This window comes from Monodon monoceros, unplaced genomic scaffold, assembly GCF_005190385.1.
Source record: "Monodon monoceros isolate NGI ecotype Baffin Bay Population unplaced genomic scaffold, NGI_Narwhal_1 Super_Scaffold_2, whole genome shotgun sequence".
Lineage (NCBI taxonomy): Eukaryota > Metazoa > Chordata > Mammalia > Artiodactyla > Monodontidae > Monodon > Monodon monoceros.
Window position 1 is genome coordinate 73208914 of NW_021703776.1, and position 16130 is coordinate 73225043.

The following is a 16130-nucleotide window of genomic DNA, read 5'->3' on the forward strand; positions in this document are numbered from 1 at the left end:
CTCTTGCTCTGATGTCTGCTCTGTGTGAAATTAGTTACTACAACTTTCTTTAATTAGTATTAACATGGTATATCTTTTTCTGTACTTTTAATCTATTTATATATGCCTTTACATTTAAAGTGGGTTTATTTCTTTAAAGTGAAATTAGGGAAAGACAAATACCATCTGGCTTCACTTAAACATGAACTCTAAAAACAAAAAAAATGAACAAATATAACAAAACAGAGAGCCATAGATACAGAGAACAAGTGGTTGCCAGAGGGGTGGGCACTGGGAGGATGAGAGAAATAGGTGAGAGAGATTAAAATTTTTTGTAGTTGCCCTAAAATTTGCAATATATGTTTTCAGTTAATCCAGGTTACCTTTAAACAACACTATAGTGCCTCACAGGTCTTGGAAGTATGTTATTATAACAAAATACAGTTGACCCCTGAACAGAGTAGAGGTAGGGGGTGTCCACCCTCTGCACAGTTGAAAATATCTTCTCTGTTTATCCGGGATTGCTCTGTACACATGGTCCCTCTTTATCCGCAGTTCTGCATCATCTAATTCAACCAACTCTAGATATTGTAGCACTGTAGTGTTTACTATTGAAAATAATCTGCACGTAAGTGGACTTGCACCGTTCAAACCTGTGTTGTTCAAGGGTCAACTGTATTCCCACTTCCTCCCTCTTTGTCCCTGGTATTGTTGCTGCCATTCATTTCACTTATACAGAAGCATATATATAAATATACATAATTGAATACATTGTTGCTATTATTATTTTGAACACACTACTACCTGTCAGATCAATTAAGAATAAGAAAAATAATATTTCTTATTTTACCTTCACTTATTCATTCTCTGATGCTCTTCCTTTCTTTAAGTAGATCAGAATTTCTGACTTAAATAATTTTCCTGAAGAACTTTTTAAAACACTTATTGCAAAGCTGATCTACTGGCATCAAATTCCCTTGATTTTTGTTTGAGAAAGTCTTTATTTCTCCATTATCTTTTGAAGGATAATTTCACAAGGTACAGAATTCTAGCTTGGTGGTTCTTTTCTCTCAACACTTTAAATATTTCACTCCATTCTTTTTTTGCTTGCATGTTTTCTGAAGAATAGTTGAATTTAGTTCTTTTCTTTGTTCCTCTATAAGTAAGGTGGTTTTTTCCCCTCTGGCTTCTTTCAAGATTTTTTCTTTATCTCTGATTTTCTGTAGTTTGAATATAATATGCCTACATGTAGTTTTTTGGCATTTATCCTGCTTGGTGTTCTGAACTTCCTGGACCTGTGGTTTAGTTTTTGACATTAATTTGGGGAAGTTCTGAGTCATTATTGTTTCAAATATTTTTGTTCCTTTCTCTCTTTCTTCTCCTTCTGGTATTTCCATTGGCAGTATATTATACCTTTTGTAATTGTCCCACAGTTCTTGGATATTCTGTTTTTTAGTCTTTTTCTCTTTGCTTTTTGGTTTGGAGGTTTCTGTTGTCATAGCCTCAAGCTCACAGGTTTTTTTTCCTTAGCCATGTTCAGTCTGCTGTGCCCATCATAGCCATTCTTTATTCCTGTTAAAGTGTTGTGGTTGTTGTTTATCTCTTGCATTTCTTTTTTAATTTTATTAAAATTTCATTCTCTCTGCTTACACTATTTGTTCTTGCATGTTTTCTACTTTTTCCATTAGAGCTCTTAGCATATAATTCATAGTTGTTTTAAATTCCTAGACTGATAATCCCAACATTTCTGGCATATCTGACTCTGGTTCTGATGCTTGCTCAATCTCTTCATACTGTGTTTTTTGCCTTTTAGCGTACCTTGTAATTTTTTTTTTAAGTTTTTTTTTTGACATGGACCATTTTTAAAGTCTTTATTGAATTTGTTACAATATTGCTTCTGTTTTTTTGTTTTGGTTTTTTGGCCACGAAGCATATGGGATCTTAGCTCCTTCACCAGGGATCGAACTTGTACCCCCTGCATTGGAAGGCGAAGTCTTAACCACTGGACCACCAGGGAATTCCCTACCTTGTGATTTTTTTTGTTGAAAGGTGGGCATGACATACTGGATAAAAGAAACTGATAATTAGGCCTTTAGTGGTGTAAGGTCTGGGGGAAAGAGAAGTGTTCTATTGTCCTATAATTAAGTCTCAGTCTTTTATTGAGACTGTGCCCTTGAGCAGTGAACTTCACAAGTGCTTCTCAGATTTTTCTCCCCCTTAGGTGCAACAGTACACTTACGTGGGCTGGAGTTGAGTATTCTCCTTTCTTCGATCAGTTAGGTTCTAATAAAAAACCCAGTAGATTAGGTTCTGGTAAAATAGTTTCTCTTGAAGGAGGCCTTGTTAAGAAAAACAATGTTCTGTAATATTATGAAATTGTGGTTTCCCACATCTTCCTGCTGGATGCACCAGAGGGTATTTCTGTGTACTTCACTGTGAGATGAACTGTGATTGAGCTTCTGGAGGTAACACTTACAAAAGTGTGGGGACCTCTCTATGAATGACCTCCCTGGGAGGTTTTTACTCTCAGACTTGACTACACTGAGCCTCCAGCAATTTGTTGGTTACAGTTTAGATTTCCCTACCCTCGCTCGAGTTGCTATGGAGGTTTCTGATCATGGGTTTCTGCTCCAGTAAGTTGTGATTCTGTCTGTCTCTCCACTTGTGGTGGCAGTGATTTGCCGTGTGACTTCATTTTCTGAAGGATCTAAGAAGAGTTTTGATTTTCAGTTTGCTTAGCTTTTCACTTGTTGTTAATATAGAGTGATGACACCCAAATTCCTTATATGCTGGACCAGAAACTGGAAGTCTTGTTTTTCAATTTTTTTTGTCCCTTTGCCTGGCACATTGCCTAGCTTACTATATCTTAAATGCATGAATGAATGAATGGATTATACCTACTTCTAGGTCATATGATTGATTACAGTAGGAATTGATTCTTAAAATGTTACTCTGAGCAACTCTCTTAAGAATGTAATTTCTACTGCTTTGCCCTTAGAACCTTTAACAACATCTTGCAAACTGTAACAAGATGCCCCCCAAAAAACTTCTTGCATGGTGATTAAGAAGTAGGCTCAAGTTTAGTATGGATCTTCCTTGACTTATGATGGGGTTATGTCCTATTAAATCCATCATAAGTTGAAAATATTAAGTCAAAAATGCATTTAATACACTTAATCTACTGAACATCATAGCTTAGCCTGGCCTACCTTAAATAAGTTTAGAACAATTACGTTAGCCTACAGTTGGGCAAAGTTATCTTACACAAAGCCTAATTTATAATAAAGTGTTGAATATCTCATGTACTTTATTGAATATTATACTGAGTGAAAACAGAATGGTTGTCTGGTTATGGAAAGATTGTGAATGTATCAGTTGTTTACCCTCATAATCACATGGCTGACTGGGAGCTGCAGCTCACTGCTGCTATCCAGCATCATGAGAGAGTATCATACCACATATCACTAGCCCAGGAAAAGATCAAACTTCAGAATTCAAAGTACAGTTTCTACTGAATGCATATTGCTTTTGCATCATTGTAAAGTCAGAAAATTGTAAGTCAACCATCTTAAGTCAGGGACCATCTGTATATTATTTCTATTATCCAAAAGTCCTGCAATCTTAACTGTGGTCTAATTCATCTTCTTAAAAGAGAGAGAGAAAACATTTGAAAAGGACCTAAATGGGCATTTCTTGTTTAATTTTTAATGAATTTTGGTGTTCTTGGTTCTATGGTGTGTCAGAGTCCATTCAGGCTGCTATAACAAAATGTCATAGGCTTCGTGACTTATAAACAACAGAAATTTATTTCTCACAATTCTGGAGCCTGGGAAGTCCAAGATCATGGCCCCACAGGTTCAGTGTCTGATGAGAGCCCACTTCATCATAAGTGTCTGTCTTCTCACTGTAACCTCACATGGTGGAAGGGACAAGGGATTTCTCTGGGGCCTCTTTTATAAGGGCACTAATCCCATTCATGAAGGCTCCACACTCATGACCAAATCACCTCCCATTGGCCCTACCTCCTAATACTGTCACATTGGGGGTTAGGATTTCAACCTATGAATTTAGGAGAGACACAAATATTCAGCCTATAGCATGGTGAAAAGATGAAAAAATCAATATTTTGTGCAGAAAAATGATTCAATCTTCATATTAAAACACTTTGTTCATAGAAATTACTTTAGTGAAGAGATGTCCTATTACTTTCTTGGCTCTTAATTTAGGCCTTTACTTCACAGAACCTGTGTTTTAAATTTTATTTTCAACGCATGAGAAATGTAGAAAGTATTTCATAACTTTAACTTAAAAACAGTAACTTAAAAAAAAATTATTTTTCTTTTCAGTCTCAAATAGTTTTTTCTTAAAAGCTTTTGATTTTTGCCTAAATTTTTAACATCACCTTCCCCTAACTAGAATATCTCTTCCTTTTTTTCCTTTTCTCTTTCCTCTCAAAATACAGGCTGTGATTTTAATCTGGAGCTAGGTCTTTCATGATAAACCTAGATTTAACAAAATGCCTCAGATGATATATTGTATATATTACAGTACTGGATAGTCCTCTGATTAAATAGATATTGAATCAGACTTCAAGGTCTGTTCTTTTGGGTGAGTTTATCTGCTCTCTCCATTTGTAGTCTCTTTAAAATACTAAGATGCCACAAACAATTCAAACAATACCAAGGGCTCAGATCATAGCAGCATAAGTGCCTAGTATCTATTTGATTTGTTAAACACATATGGAATTCTGTCTTATACTGGTTTTATAAGGAGCATAGTCTCAAGAACTTATTATGTTAGGAATTATGTTTTATTAATAATAAACAGATTAATAATCAACATATAAAAGTTACAATTATTATAACTCTGGGGATCCAAATTTCATTTGATTTGGCATCTTGATTTCTGGAGACTAAAGGAGATGAAAAATAATTACAACAGGTTTCAATCTGTTGCAGTATTAAAATGGTGAATAAGACACTCTGAAAAGAATGTACTGAGACTGTTCTAGTCATGGTACAATGCAATTACAGCTAGCACCAAACTCAGCACTGTTTAACTTTCCACATAACATTTTGATTTATCTTGATCCAAAGTTCTCAAAGAGGAGGTACACTGAAGTTACTAGAAAACATTGACTTGGAATTAAGATCTATCTTAAAAGCTTCTTTGCGGGAAGTACTCTGGCCTTATTCAACAGATCACTGAGAAGCCTGGAAAAACAAATCCTGGAAAAGAATTATTATGTGCCAATTATATAAACAACAGAAGACTTTGTTATGTATGAACCAATTAGATTCCGCGCTGTTGAAAACCGTGTGTGGCATAATGCAATGCCAGCAGTTCAACAATATAAGGAAACCAGAGCGATAGCTAAAAACTTTAAAGCTAAAGATTTACAAATTGCCTCTTAATCTGGTTTTATCCCAACATAAAACCTGTGTTCTCTAAACATTCAATATTTGCTTCTTAAGGAAAAGGAATGTAGTCATTTATCCTAATCATTAGAACCCTGTCTAATGATTTAAGAGTCTGAAACTCAAGGAACTTTTCATCAAAAGTGCTTGATATGACTTTAGAGCAGATCACTTCCTGCTCTTGAACTTGCCTTTGCTTCTCTTTCCTCATGCCTCATCTACACAGGGCATACTCAGATTGCTTATACAAAGCCTTACTGTTGTGTTTGGAAAATCATGATGTATGGTGAATGTGTTTGTACAACATGAGCTGATTCAGAAATAGAAGTGTGCATATGAAATTCCACAAGATTTTTAAATTAAGAGTTGATCTGGCAATTGACCCAAATTGACTATATCCATTTATTTATTAGATCTACTAAATAAGTTTATTCATTCATCTACCCTCCCTCCCTTCCTTCCCTCCTTCCTTCCTTCCTTCCTTCCATCTATCTACCCACCTGCTCACCCACCTATCTGTCTGTCTGTCCATCCATCCATTCATCCTTCCATCTGACTGTCTCTCAGTCAATCCAAGTAAGTTTTTATTGAGTATTTATGTGAGCCAACCACTGTGCCAGGTGCTAGAGAATTCAGTGGAAAATAAGATAGATTACACTGCCCTTTTTGAACTTATATTCTTTGGGTGAATACAAGCAATAATCAAGGAAAGAATAAATAAAATAATTACCAATTGTGATTAGTAGTATGAAGAACCTCAAAAGGGTTGAGGTTGTTTATCTGATTTTCTCAGTTGTCTCAGAAAACAAATGTGTGAAACTCCCATTATAGGGCTCTTATGATAGACAGAAAGACAATTGTGTCACTTTTGTTTATCAGCTTACCTAAAGCCCTAGTTTACTACCAGGTTCCTAATCAGTATTCAATAAGTTATTATTGTGTGTTTCACTCTCAAGCATTTATTGTGGTCTGTAACTAGTTCTGGTTTAGAAACTGTTACTAGTCTGTAATAAGTATAGAAATTGAGAGTAAGCATTTAGAAATTCATTTTTATTTTCTACTTTTTAAAGTACTGATGGTGGATTGGAAACTAAAACACAAAGCAAAACTGTCCTTTACCACAAATAGTATAAAAAGCACGATTTACAAGACCATTTGTTCAGCTCTCTTGTAAAAAGGCCAAATGATAAGAAAGAAATAGCAATAATGTAAGGGGAAAGAAAGAAACATTCAGTGCCACTAAATGTCGAGCACTTTATTCAGGGTTTAGTTAATGACTGCAGAAATGTTCTATCCCACTCACAGCACCTTCCTCTAAGAGCTGGGTCTGGGCTGGCATCAGAACACAGAGTCAGCTCCCTGTGGGGCACATGAGGCACCTCTTCTCTCCTTGCAGTGCACAGCCTTCTCACTTCCGTGCTGTGTTCTTACAGTCTTTAAGGAACAAGACTAGTTTTTTCTTTTCCTTAATATCCCTTTTGCTTCCTAAAATTCTCTTCTTGCCAATCAGAATGGATATAAAAAGTTGATTTGACAACTGTCCATGTGCTTATCCACTGAGGAGTGGTAAGGCCCAAACTGCCTTCTGTGAGAATGTGAACTTATTCTTTATTTAGGCCTAAACTTGATGCTCACTTATTTTATTATGGCAGTATCTAACTATTAGAACCGTTGCAGATTTATTAATTTTCAAACTCATATTCATGTTTGGAACTAGATCAAGCTACAGGTCTCTGCTTCTGGCTTGAGCCCATTCTCAAAAATTAGAGCATTAACAGGGAGATCAGCTCGGTGCTTTGTGACAGCCTGGAGCGGTGGGATAAGGAGGATGGGAGGGAGGGAGATGCAAGAGGGAAGAGATGTGGGAACATATGTATATGTATAACTGATTCACTTTGTTATAAAGCAGAAACTAACACACCATTGTAAAGCAATTATACCCCAATAAAGATGTTAAAAAAAAATTAGTGCATTAAGACACTGTATCTTTGTTTTCTTCCATGCAAAATGGGCATTTTCAACCTTTTTGCCGTTAGTAAAGGTCAGTGATAAATGAACCCAGCATCAGGGGTCCAATCTGTTATGGCCAGTTTCTATGTTGTCTTCCAGGGTTGCTCTGTTCCAGATCAATTTTGGTCAGAATTTGAAGTGTGCAAAAAGGTTTGAATGAATAAGTGAAACTTCCCCTGGTGATGATTTAAAAAACAACAACAGCAACAAGAAAACGGTTCCAGTGGGTTTTTTTATTAACGTATAATATCAGATTACATTTATGGTATTGTATCTATCTGTCACAGGAGTAATTCCATCACTGATATTCTAGGTGGGCCTCTTGGGAAGAACTGGATCAGGGAAGAGCACTTTGTTACTGGCTTTTTTGAGACTGCTGAACACCAAAGGAGAAATCCAGATAGATGGTGTGTCTTGGGATTCAGTAACTTTGCAACAGTGGAGGAAAGCCTTTGGAGTCCTACCACAGGTAAGCCAGAAAGACTTAGCTAGTAAAAAAAATGACTAAGTACAGTGTTCCCTTTATTTGACACTTGCACTCAAGAAATTCACATTTCCCTGCAAAATATATTCCCTATGTATCGCTGTCTTTTTTTTTCTGCAATGCAGCCTTTTCATAGGGAGAAAAACTACTTCTAGAAGTTTGGAATTCTCTGACATACAGTTATCGAACTATTAATAGTTTTGATAGTTTTTTCCGGAAGACGTAAACCACAGCAGAAGCATGGGGCTTTTGTTTTTATCAACTTTTTTTTTCTGCTTCAGTGGTCTGAGCTCCAAGTTAGCAATAACAGCAGGTTGAGAAATGCTTTGCAAGATACAAAAGATGCTGCTGAAATAACAAACGCTTGGAAGCATGAAGTAGTGGAATTGAAAATAAAAAGTGTAATGATTGTTTTATTGTTCTTTGAAAAGAATGAACCATGTCAGAGTAATCTGTAGGTTTTTTTTTTTAATGTCACTCTTTGATTTGGGTCACAAAGGATCTTCAGCCTCACTGGCTTAGTATCATTCTATCTGTGCTATTGTGCAAGAGGACTTTTTAATTATGAGAGAAATAGCAACAGTTCCATTTTTAAATGATCTTAATGGAAACCAAGGAATGTCTTTACTGGGACCAAATCTGAAAGGCATGGGCTGTATATCTACTGGTGTTTGTTCTCATCTCTATGGATATAGTTGCTGGTTTAATATCTTTGTTCCCCTTATACTAATGGGCACTGAATCCTTTCTACTACCATGTTCCTAACAATTCTCTACTTTTAACACAAAATTAAAATGCCAGGAGCATCTCCAGGTAGATGCTACAGGCTACAGATCTAGCCTGAGAAAACAGCTTGTATGTCTTGATAGATTACCTCTGTGGAACATTTGCTCCTTTCATCTAATGAGGCACTCAATATTGTAAGTGCTAGACTGATGCTTTTAATTCATTTGTCTAAACTTTGTCATGTTGCCAGAAGCTTCATCAAAAGCTTTTTCAAAAGTTCAGCTTTGGTTGAACTTTTGAAAAACAGTATTGTTTCTTCAGAAAGAAAAAAGGGATTGTCAGAGGATCTGAAGATAAAGAAACACTGGGAATACAAGTATCCCAAGGTGACAGCATTAGGCAAGATAACAATGTTGAAGAGCATGGGATAGAATTTGGTTTTCCGAGATGCCCTGCCGTTCAGTTGACTCTGTTTTCTGATCTCATTTTAAACTACAGTAGTGAAACTTGTTCTTTTTTGTTGTTCTTGTTTATACAAATCCGCCCATTAGAATAAGCAAAGCTCTAAGAAATAATTTCAGTTTCATTGAGAATCCTTTAGTTTATCTGCCATGTGATGAAAAGATTTTTGTTTTATTGTATGTTCTATTTAGGAACCCAAATATGCAAAACGTAGAGGAAAACCAAGTGAGCTAGAATTATGAAAATTCTTTATCTTGCCTCTCTGCCAACATGAACCTTCCAAACTTGCCTTTTCCCTCTTCTACGGCATCAAGTTTTTTACAAGAAGTACTTTGAGCTACGCCTTTAAAACCGTGTAATCGTGCTAATAAAAATGCTTCTCATTGTACATGTTTATGACCCTGGTTTCTGGGACTGTCTTCCGGTATCACAAGGATGTCTGTAGACAGAAGGTACTATTTCTCGTACAGTGACTTCTTGAGAACGTTAAGTGAATGCCCAAGAAAGAGAGAAAGAGGGTAAACTCCTCAGACCTTTTTAACATCCAAACCAAGAGTTGCTTTTATTTTCCCAACTTTCCTTTGAAAGTTCAAGTTAAGTAATTTTTTTCCTTTTCTGGAGTTTGATCTTTAAAAAGCAGAAAGAAGAAATTAAAAATCCAGGAACTATTTTTGTTTGCTTTTCCATCTTTTGTTTTCCCTTCCATCTTTCTGACCTTGCAAGAGTTTCCCCAAGACCTCTGACATTGAGATAGCAGAGATCTCTAGGTCAATTAATCACTTGTTTTCAGACACATGAAACAGGAACTTTGAACAAGAAACTTCCCTCTCCCTCATAGTGATCCCGAGACGTCAGCTGTGGAATCACAAGATGTCATGAGTTTCGGCAAATTCTTGCAGTTTGTGTGTGTGTGCGTGTGTGTGTGTATTTGTGTGTTCTTCCCTCCTGCAGCTAGAAAGCAATCTTAGAGAAGGTACCAGCGTGGAAAACAGGACATTGTGTACATTTCAAGGTGGAGCCTTCTTTAATTTGTTCTACTTTACCTCTCAGCTCTGAGAGCGTGGAGAAGACAGTGAGGCCTATAGTCAGAGTCCCATTGGCTTAGGCAATTGAACACCAAGACTTAAAATTGTTCATTCGCCTTGAATCTTGTTGATCACTTAATTCATGAAAAACAGAAAAATAAGTTTAAATTTATTTTAAAGCCTCAATTACAAATTTGAAAGGCTGCAAACTATAATTGGGGGATGACTAGGCCTATTCCTGCAATAAGACTTTATGATCTGAAAATAATCCATACCTGCATACGACTTCCCCCAGAGCTGGAGCATCTTGTGCTATCAGGGCTGTCAGGTGGGGCCAAATCATGTATCTGTAGAGCTGAACAATGAAACTGTGAGTGCAGCAGTTCACGTTCAATTTCACAATAATTAACAATTTAATAATTAGTTATTAAACTACTTCCATATGCTCTAAATGATAATAAGTACCATAGGTTCCATACTTATGTAAAAGATACTGAGGTCCCAATCCCACCCATGGGCTTTCAGTGGGAGCTCATTGCCTTAAGTCAGCGATCAGAGGAAGAAGCCAAAATGATAAATTAAGCATAGGTAATTAAGTATAGTGATGGAGTGCCATGGGTAATGATGAGCAAGAATCCAGCTCCAAGCTCCGTCATTACTACTTCCACCACAGAACTGTAGCCTTCCTTCTTTTACCCCCACTGCTGTGCTTTTCTCACCTTATTCTTTGGAATTCTCTATTACATGTTGCACACAGATTAAACTTTTTACAGTAGCATTCCAGCTCTCTGATTTGCCAAGTCAAAAACCTTCTAAGACACCCCTTTCTTCACTGAATAACATCCAGATTCTTCCATTTGTGGCTTAGGTCCCTGATAATCTGGTCCCAACCCAACCTGTCCAGTCAGATCCACCACTCCTCATACCTGGGCACCTTTAAGTTTCAGTCAAGCTGGACTTACTGTGCCGTGAGATAAACCTCACTTTTCTCGCTCATTTCCTCTGTCCACGCACTTCCTCTGTCTGAGATGATCTTCCTTCACTGGAGTCACTTTGGCATCTCAGATGTTAAACTCTGCCAGATGGCCTCTTCTGACTCCCTCCCTTTCCCTGTTAACCCTGACTCTAACCCCAGCTCTCCACTCCCACATCCCAATCCCAGATGGGATCTAGAACTTTGTTTACAAATCTCTCCTGGTACTTCTCTATGTCTTATATTGGAATTATCTGTGTATTTATTTAATTTCCACTCAGTATTATAAACACTTTGTAGACATACTAGTTAAGGAAGCAAGACGTAAAGACAAAATCATCAACAAAGAAATCTAGCAAGAAGAATAGAGTAGCAATGCTAAATTCAACATAGATTTTTTTTTCCCTTACTGATTTTTCTATCTCTTATATAGCGCATACAGTAGGTTACATGGTAGGAATTCAAGATGTATATTTTTCTGCTGAGTCACTAAATGCTTGCTCTCTTTTACAAGAGGCTGTGGTTCTACCAGTGTCTGGGTTTTCTTGCTGTATAACCTTATGCAATTTATTTAATTTCTCTGAGCCTCAATTTCTTTGTCTGTAAAATGTGTATAATGGTAGTAACTACTTCATTGGGGTTTTATGAGGATTAAATGAGTAAAGGAATAAATAACTCGAAGTACTTAAACTGCTCCCTGGCATGTAGAAATTACAACACACTGTGTTATGCTGGTTGTTACTATTTTTTAGAGTTCCTTAAGGGTAGAGGAGCATGTCTCTTTCATCTTTGTATTGACAAATGAGTATTGACAGTCTCACAAAGAAGATGATGATGGAGGTGGGCCTTAAAGGGTCGTAAAATGTGTAGGTTTTAGAAGGGTTGGGGGCAGGGAGCTGTGGAGAGGATATTCTAGGATCCTAGACATGGATATTGTAAACAGCTACAGAGGTGGAACTAGAAAGAGCTGTGGGGGCAAAATGGGCAGAGGAGGCCGCCTGTTAGGGAGCGTTAGGAGAAAGAGGGAAAGACTTCACTAGTACTAAAGTGGTCGAAGAGTGGGTTGAGTCTTCTTGAGCTGGAAGGAGGGTAGGAAAAGAGCAGCCAAAGGGTATGCTGCGGCTGGCTGTGTGTGGACAGAGGACTTCAGCAGGCAGGATGGGAAGCAGGGAGATGGGCTCAGAAACTCTCTAGCTGTGATGTGGTGAGAGCCTGGACTAAAGTGAAGAGGACAGTGGGCACTGGGCGTGGAGTGCCGAATTCAAGGGAGAAATGAAAAATAACTAGTATGGACATTAGTGCAACACAATTGTACTATTTCTGAGCCTAACCATTTGAAATTTGTGATAATTTGGCCAGATCTGAAAATCATTTTTTAATGCTATTTCTGATAAAGTGTGTATTAAAACGTAGTGTAAAAGGTCGTGAAACATTAAATGACTTTACAGAAACAAAAATCTGAACACATTACATGCAGTCAATTTACCTACAAATAAATGATATGTACATCAAAATTTTAAGGTTATTCTCAAGTTGTTATCAAGCTTAAACATTTTTGACTCATAAAATTCACCTTGTTTTTCTTTCTAGATGTTCCTAAAAGCAAAGCAGCATTTATTTTTAGACATTCTGTAATCCAACCTTAGGATCTCGATTTGTTCATATTGGATGAATTTTTATTGTACAAATTCAATGTATAATAAAGTTTTGCAAACATTGCCAAAAGGCAAGATCACAGACACTTTGTTGCTTATAAACATTTGGCCCACATTTTAATAAAACTATACATTGTATATGTATGTATATACATATTGTGTATATATATATATTGTTTTCTCCCACCCTTCTGAGCCAAAACAAAGCAACACTATATACTTAAGGATAAGGAGTCATTCCTCCCACTTATTTAATTTATACTACACTCAATAACCGCAGAAGACAAATGCTTTTTTGTTTTTCATCTGACCTCCAAGTCTAAAGCATAATGCCTGTTGCTGTGATGCGTGGCCAGCCCTGAATGCCCCACACAGGCTCAGCCATCGCCACTGACCTGAGCGGTTGAGGAGTCAGCTTCAGGGAAGAGATGAGTCAGGTGGCGAACAATGGTGCTCTCTTTGTTCTTCCTTGAGCCCCAAGAATTGTTTTTGTAGCATACATACGTGATGACATTACATAAATATCAAATATTTGCACATCCTAATTTTCCCACCGGTGAACAGTTTCTTGAAAGAGAGGTAGAAGATCATTGTGATATATAATTTCCAGCGTATTTTTTTCTGCACAATCAGACTGTGCCTCCTTGGCCAAACCATATAATTTCTTAGGACCCTGGCTGTTTCATCTGTACACCAGGAAAAGGACATAGGTGACCTCCAAGGACCTCTCAGCTTTAGAGATGAGTTTGTAGAAACACTGTTTCCAATAGTATAGAAAACAATGGGACACCCACTGGCACCCCTCAAAGCAAATGAGTGCCAGGTACTATTTGTCAGACAAGAATGGAATGTTTGATTAATTGTATGAAACTGAATTTTAACTGAACCAGTTCGTTCACTTAATTTTTCTTTAAAGTTAAAGTATTATTTTAATGCTAGACAATAAACTGTAAACAAAAGACCTATAGAATTTCTGAATGGTATCAAATCCACTGAATCTAAAATTTTTGGATGTCTAGTTTCAACAAAAACTTTCTTCCAGTGTAATTTTTAGTATGTATCTATTTTAAATAAAATTAATATATAGTATATTGCCATACATTTATTACGTATAAATTATCAGGCTACTGTGAAAAAAGTTAGGCATACCATTTCTCAAGCAATTACAAACATCAAAGTCTTAATGGGCTGTTAGTACTATTCATTTAAGCACTCTGGGTTGTGGTAGCTATTCTTTCAAAAGGAAGAAAAATAGTATGTGCTGAACTGTGACTATGATGTTTCATAGTTTTACTTCTTATGTTCACATCAGCCCATTTATTTACTCAGGCAGTGTTTACTGAGCATATACTATGCAAAGCCTGTGTGCTAATGACAGGGTACACAGCAAAGTTATGGTCTAGGAGAGGAGATCGACATTAAAAACAAAATGCTCATAAATGCATATGTAATTTTAATATTCACTATAAGCCATATCCTACTGGACGACGTTATTCGGTGTTAAGAATCAAGAGAGATTCTCTGAGGAAGTGACATTGAACTTGAGACCTGAAGGATGTAGTTGGCCATAGGAAGAAGGTAGGGGATGAGATTCCCAGGCCGGGAGGATAGAATGTGTGAAGTGAACTGAGGAAGTAAAAGAAACCCAGGTGGCTGGAGGCTGGAGTGAAAAAGGGAGTGGAGTAGCCAGGGGCACTAAATGAAACAGACGAAGTGCAAGAGGCTGCATCATGCAGCGTCTGTAGGCCATCTGAAGGGTTTTACATTTTACTCTGAATGTAAAGGAAGGCCACTGACAGTTTTTTAAAAGGTTAATGACATGATGCAACTTACACTTGTGGTGATTACTTTGGTTGCTAAATGAGAGTGGACTGGGAAGGAGGCAAGAGTGAAAGGAAGGAAACCAATTAGGAGGTTCTTACAGTGTTCAGAGAAAGATACTGGTGGCTTGAACTATGTGGTGGCCATAGAGATAGAGAAACAAGTGGATTTGAGATACATTGGGGAAAACAATCCACAGGACTGATGATTGGTTCCATTTGGGAGGATCAGGAAGAAAGATAAGTCATGGATGACTCCAAAGTTTGTGGATTGATAAAAAAAGGTGCCATCTATCAAAATGGGAAAGCCCAAAGTTAGAGAAGATTTGAGAAGAAAGGTAGCATCTCCCCATTTTACAATAACACTAAGGCTCAAAGAGATTGGGTTCCTGTTCATAGGTATACCTACCAGGCCAGAGCTGCATTGCCACAGCATCTTAGCAAGGCACCTTGCCTTTATAACTTCTGTGTCTGCTTTGATGTTATGACACCTTTGGCCTCTACACAGTCCTCCAGAATAATGGCCTTTTCCATTTGGCCAAAGTAAAATTTCCTACTGTGCTCTTCCATTGGATGTGTTAAGTCTCTTTGAAAGTTACAAGGACACCGTAACCCATATAAAAGCCTTCAAGTCAGGTCCTGAATAGGAACAGGAAGCTAAAATCTCCACTCCCAGTGCAGGAACTGAGCCTGTGACCAGAGGGATGGATAGCAGTGCTTGGATTATGACTATGCTGCTGAGCACTGATGGGCTCTTTATGGACCCAATGGGCTGCACCTGCTCAACCTTTAATCTTTCTTGAGCTCCAGATAGGAATAAAAACTGGTCTTCCCAGGACTTGAGGCATTTTGCTATGGTTATGAGGAGCACAGGTTTGGAGACAAACACTATTAGGTTTGAATTCCAGCTCTATAACTACTAGCTAAGTAACCCTGGGCAAGTCACTTAACTTCTCCCAGCTGTGATTTCTTCATGTACAATAAGATCTATTTCATTAGGCTGATATGAAGATAAAAAGATATAACACATGTAAAGAGCCTTACCAGGCACATGGTAAGCCTGCCATAGACCGAAGCTCTGTGTTCTGGCCTCTGAGTTCCCGGTGGAGATAACTTCAGTGAAGTAATACATTGGCTTATACTTGGTAAACCCTCACAGTTGTTATTTCCTATGTTTCTCAATAATGCTAGAAGCTTTTATGTAAAGAAACATAATATTAAAAGAAAACATGTGAAAAACAGTAAATGGCAAAATTCCATTGGCAAGCCTTTGAACTTTAGATACCAAATAAACCTAATTGCTTCAATAATACATTGACTGGCGTTCTCAGAGCCACTTCTTATTTAATTCTCTTTAGTTTATCAGAATCTCCTGATAGCACACTTTGTCTGCTCTCTTTAACTTATTTGGACATTACTTTCATTTACTTGGAAGCTTGGAGGAGGATGTACAAATATATCCATCATCTCTTATGAGTGATATATTTGTCTCTTATATTCACTTCTGTAAAGCAGTGGAAGCATCTCTTAGGAACGTGATTTGATGCAGATTAAGAAATACCAGCATAAGTCTTGTTGC

The 16130-nt window shown here is 37.3% G+C and overlaps 1 protein-coding gene across 1 annotated transcript in view; it reads left to right on the forward strand.

Annotated features, from left to right (window-relative positions):
- CFTR (CF transmembrane conductance regulator) overlaps window positions 1–16130 on the forward strand; it is a 195529-nt gene that overhangs the window by 162518 nt on the left and 16881 nt on the right. Inside the window, exon 23 of the mRNA XM_029234325.1 lies at window positions 7720–7875. Within this exon, the coding sequence (XP_029090158.1) occupies window positions 7720–7875 (156 nt within the window). The remainder of the gene's footprint in view (window positions 1–7719; window positions 7876–16130) is intronic.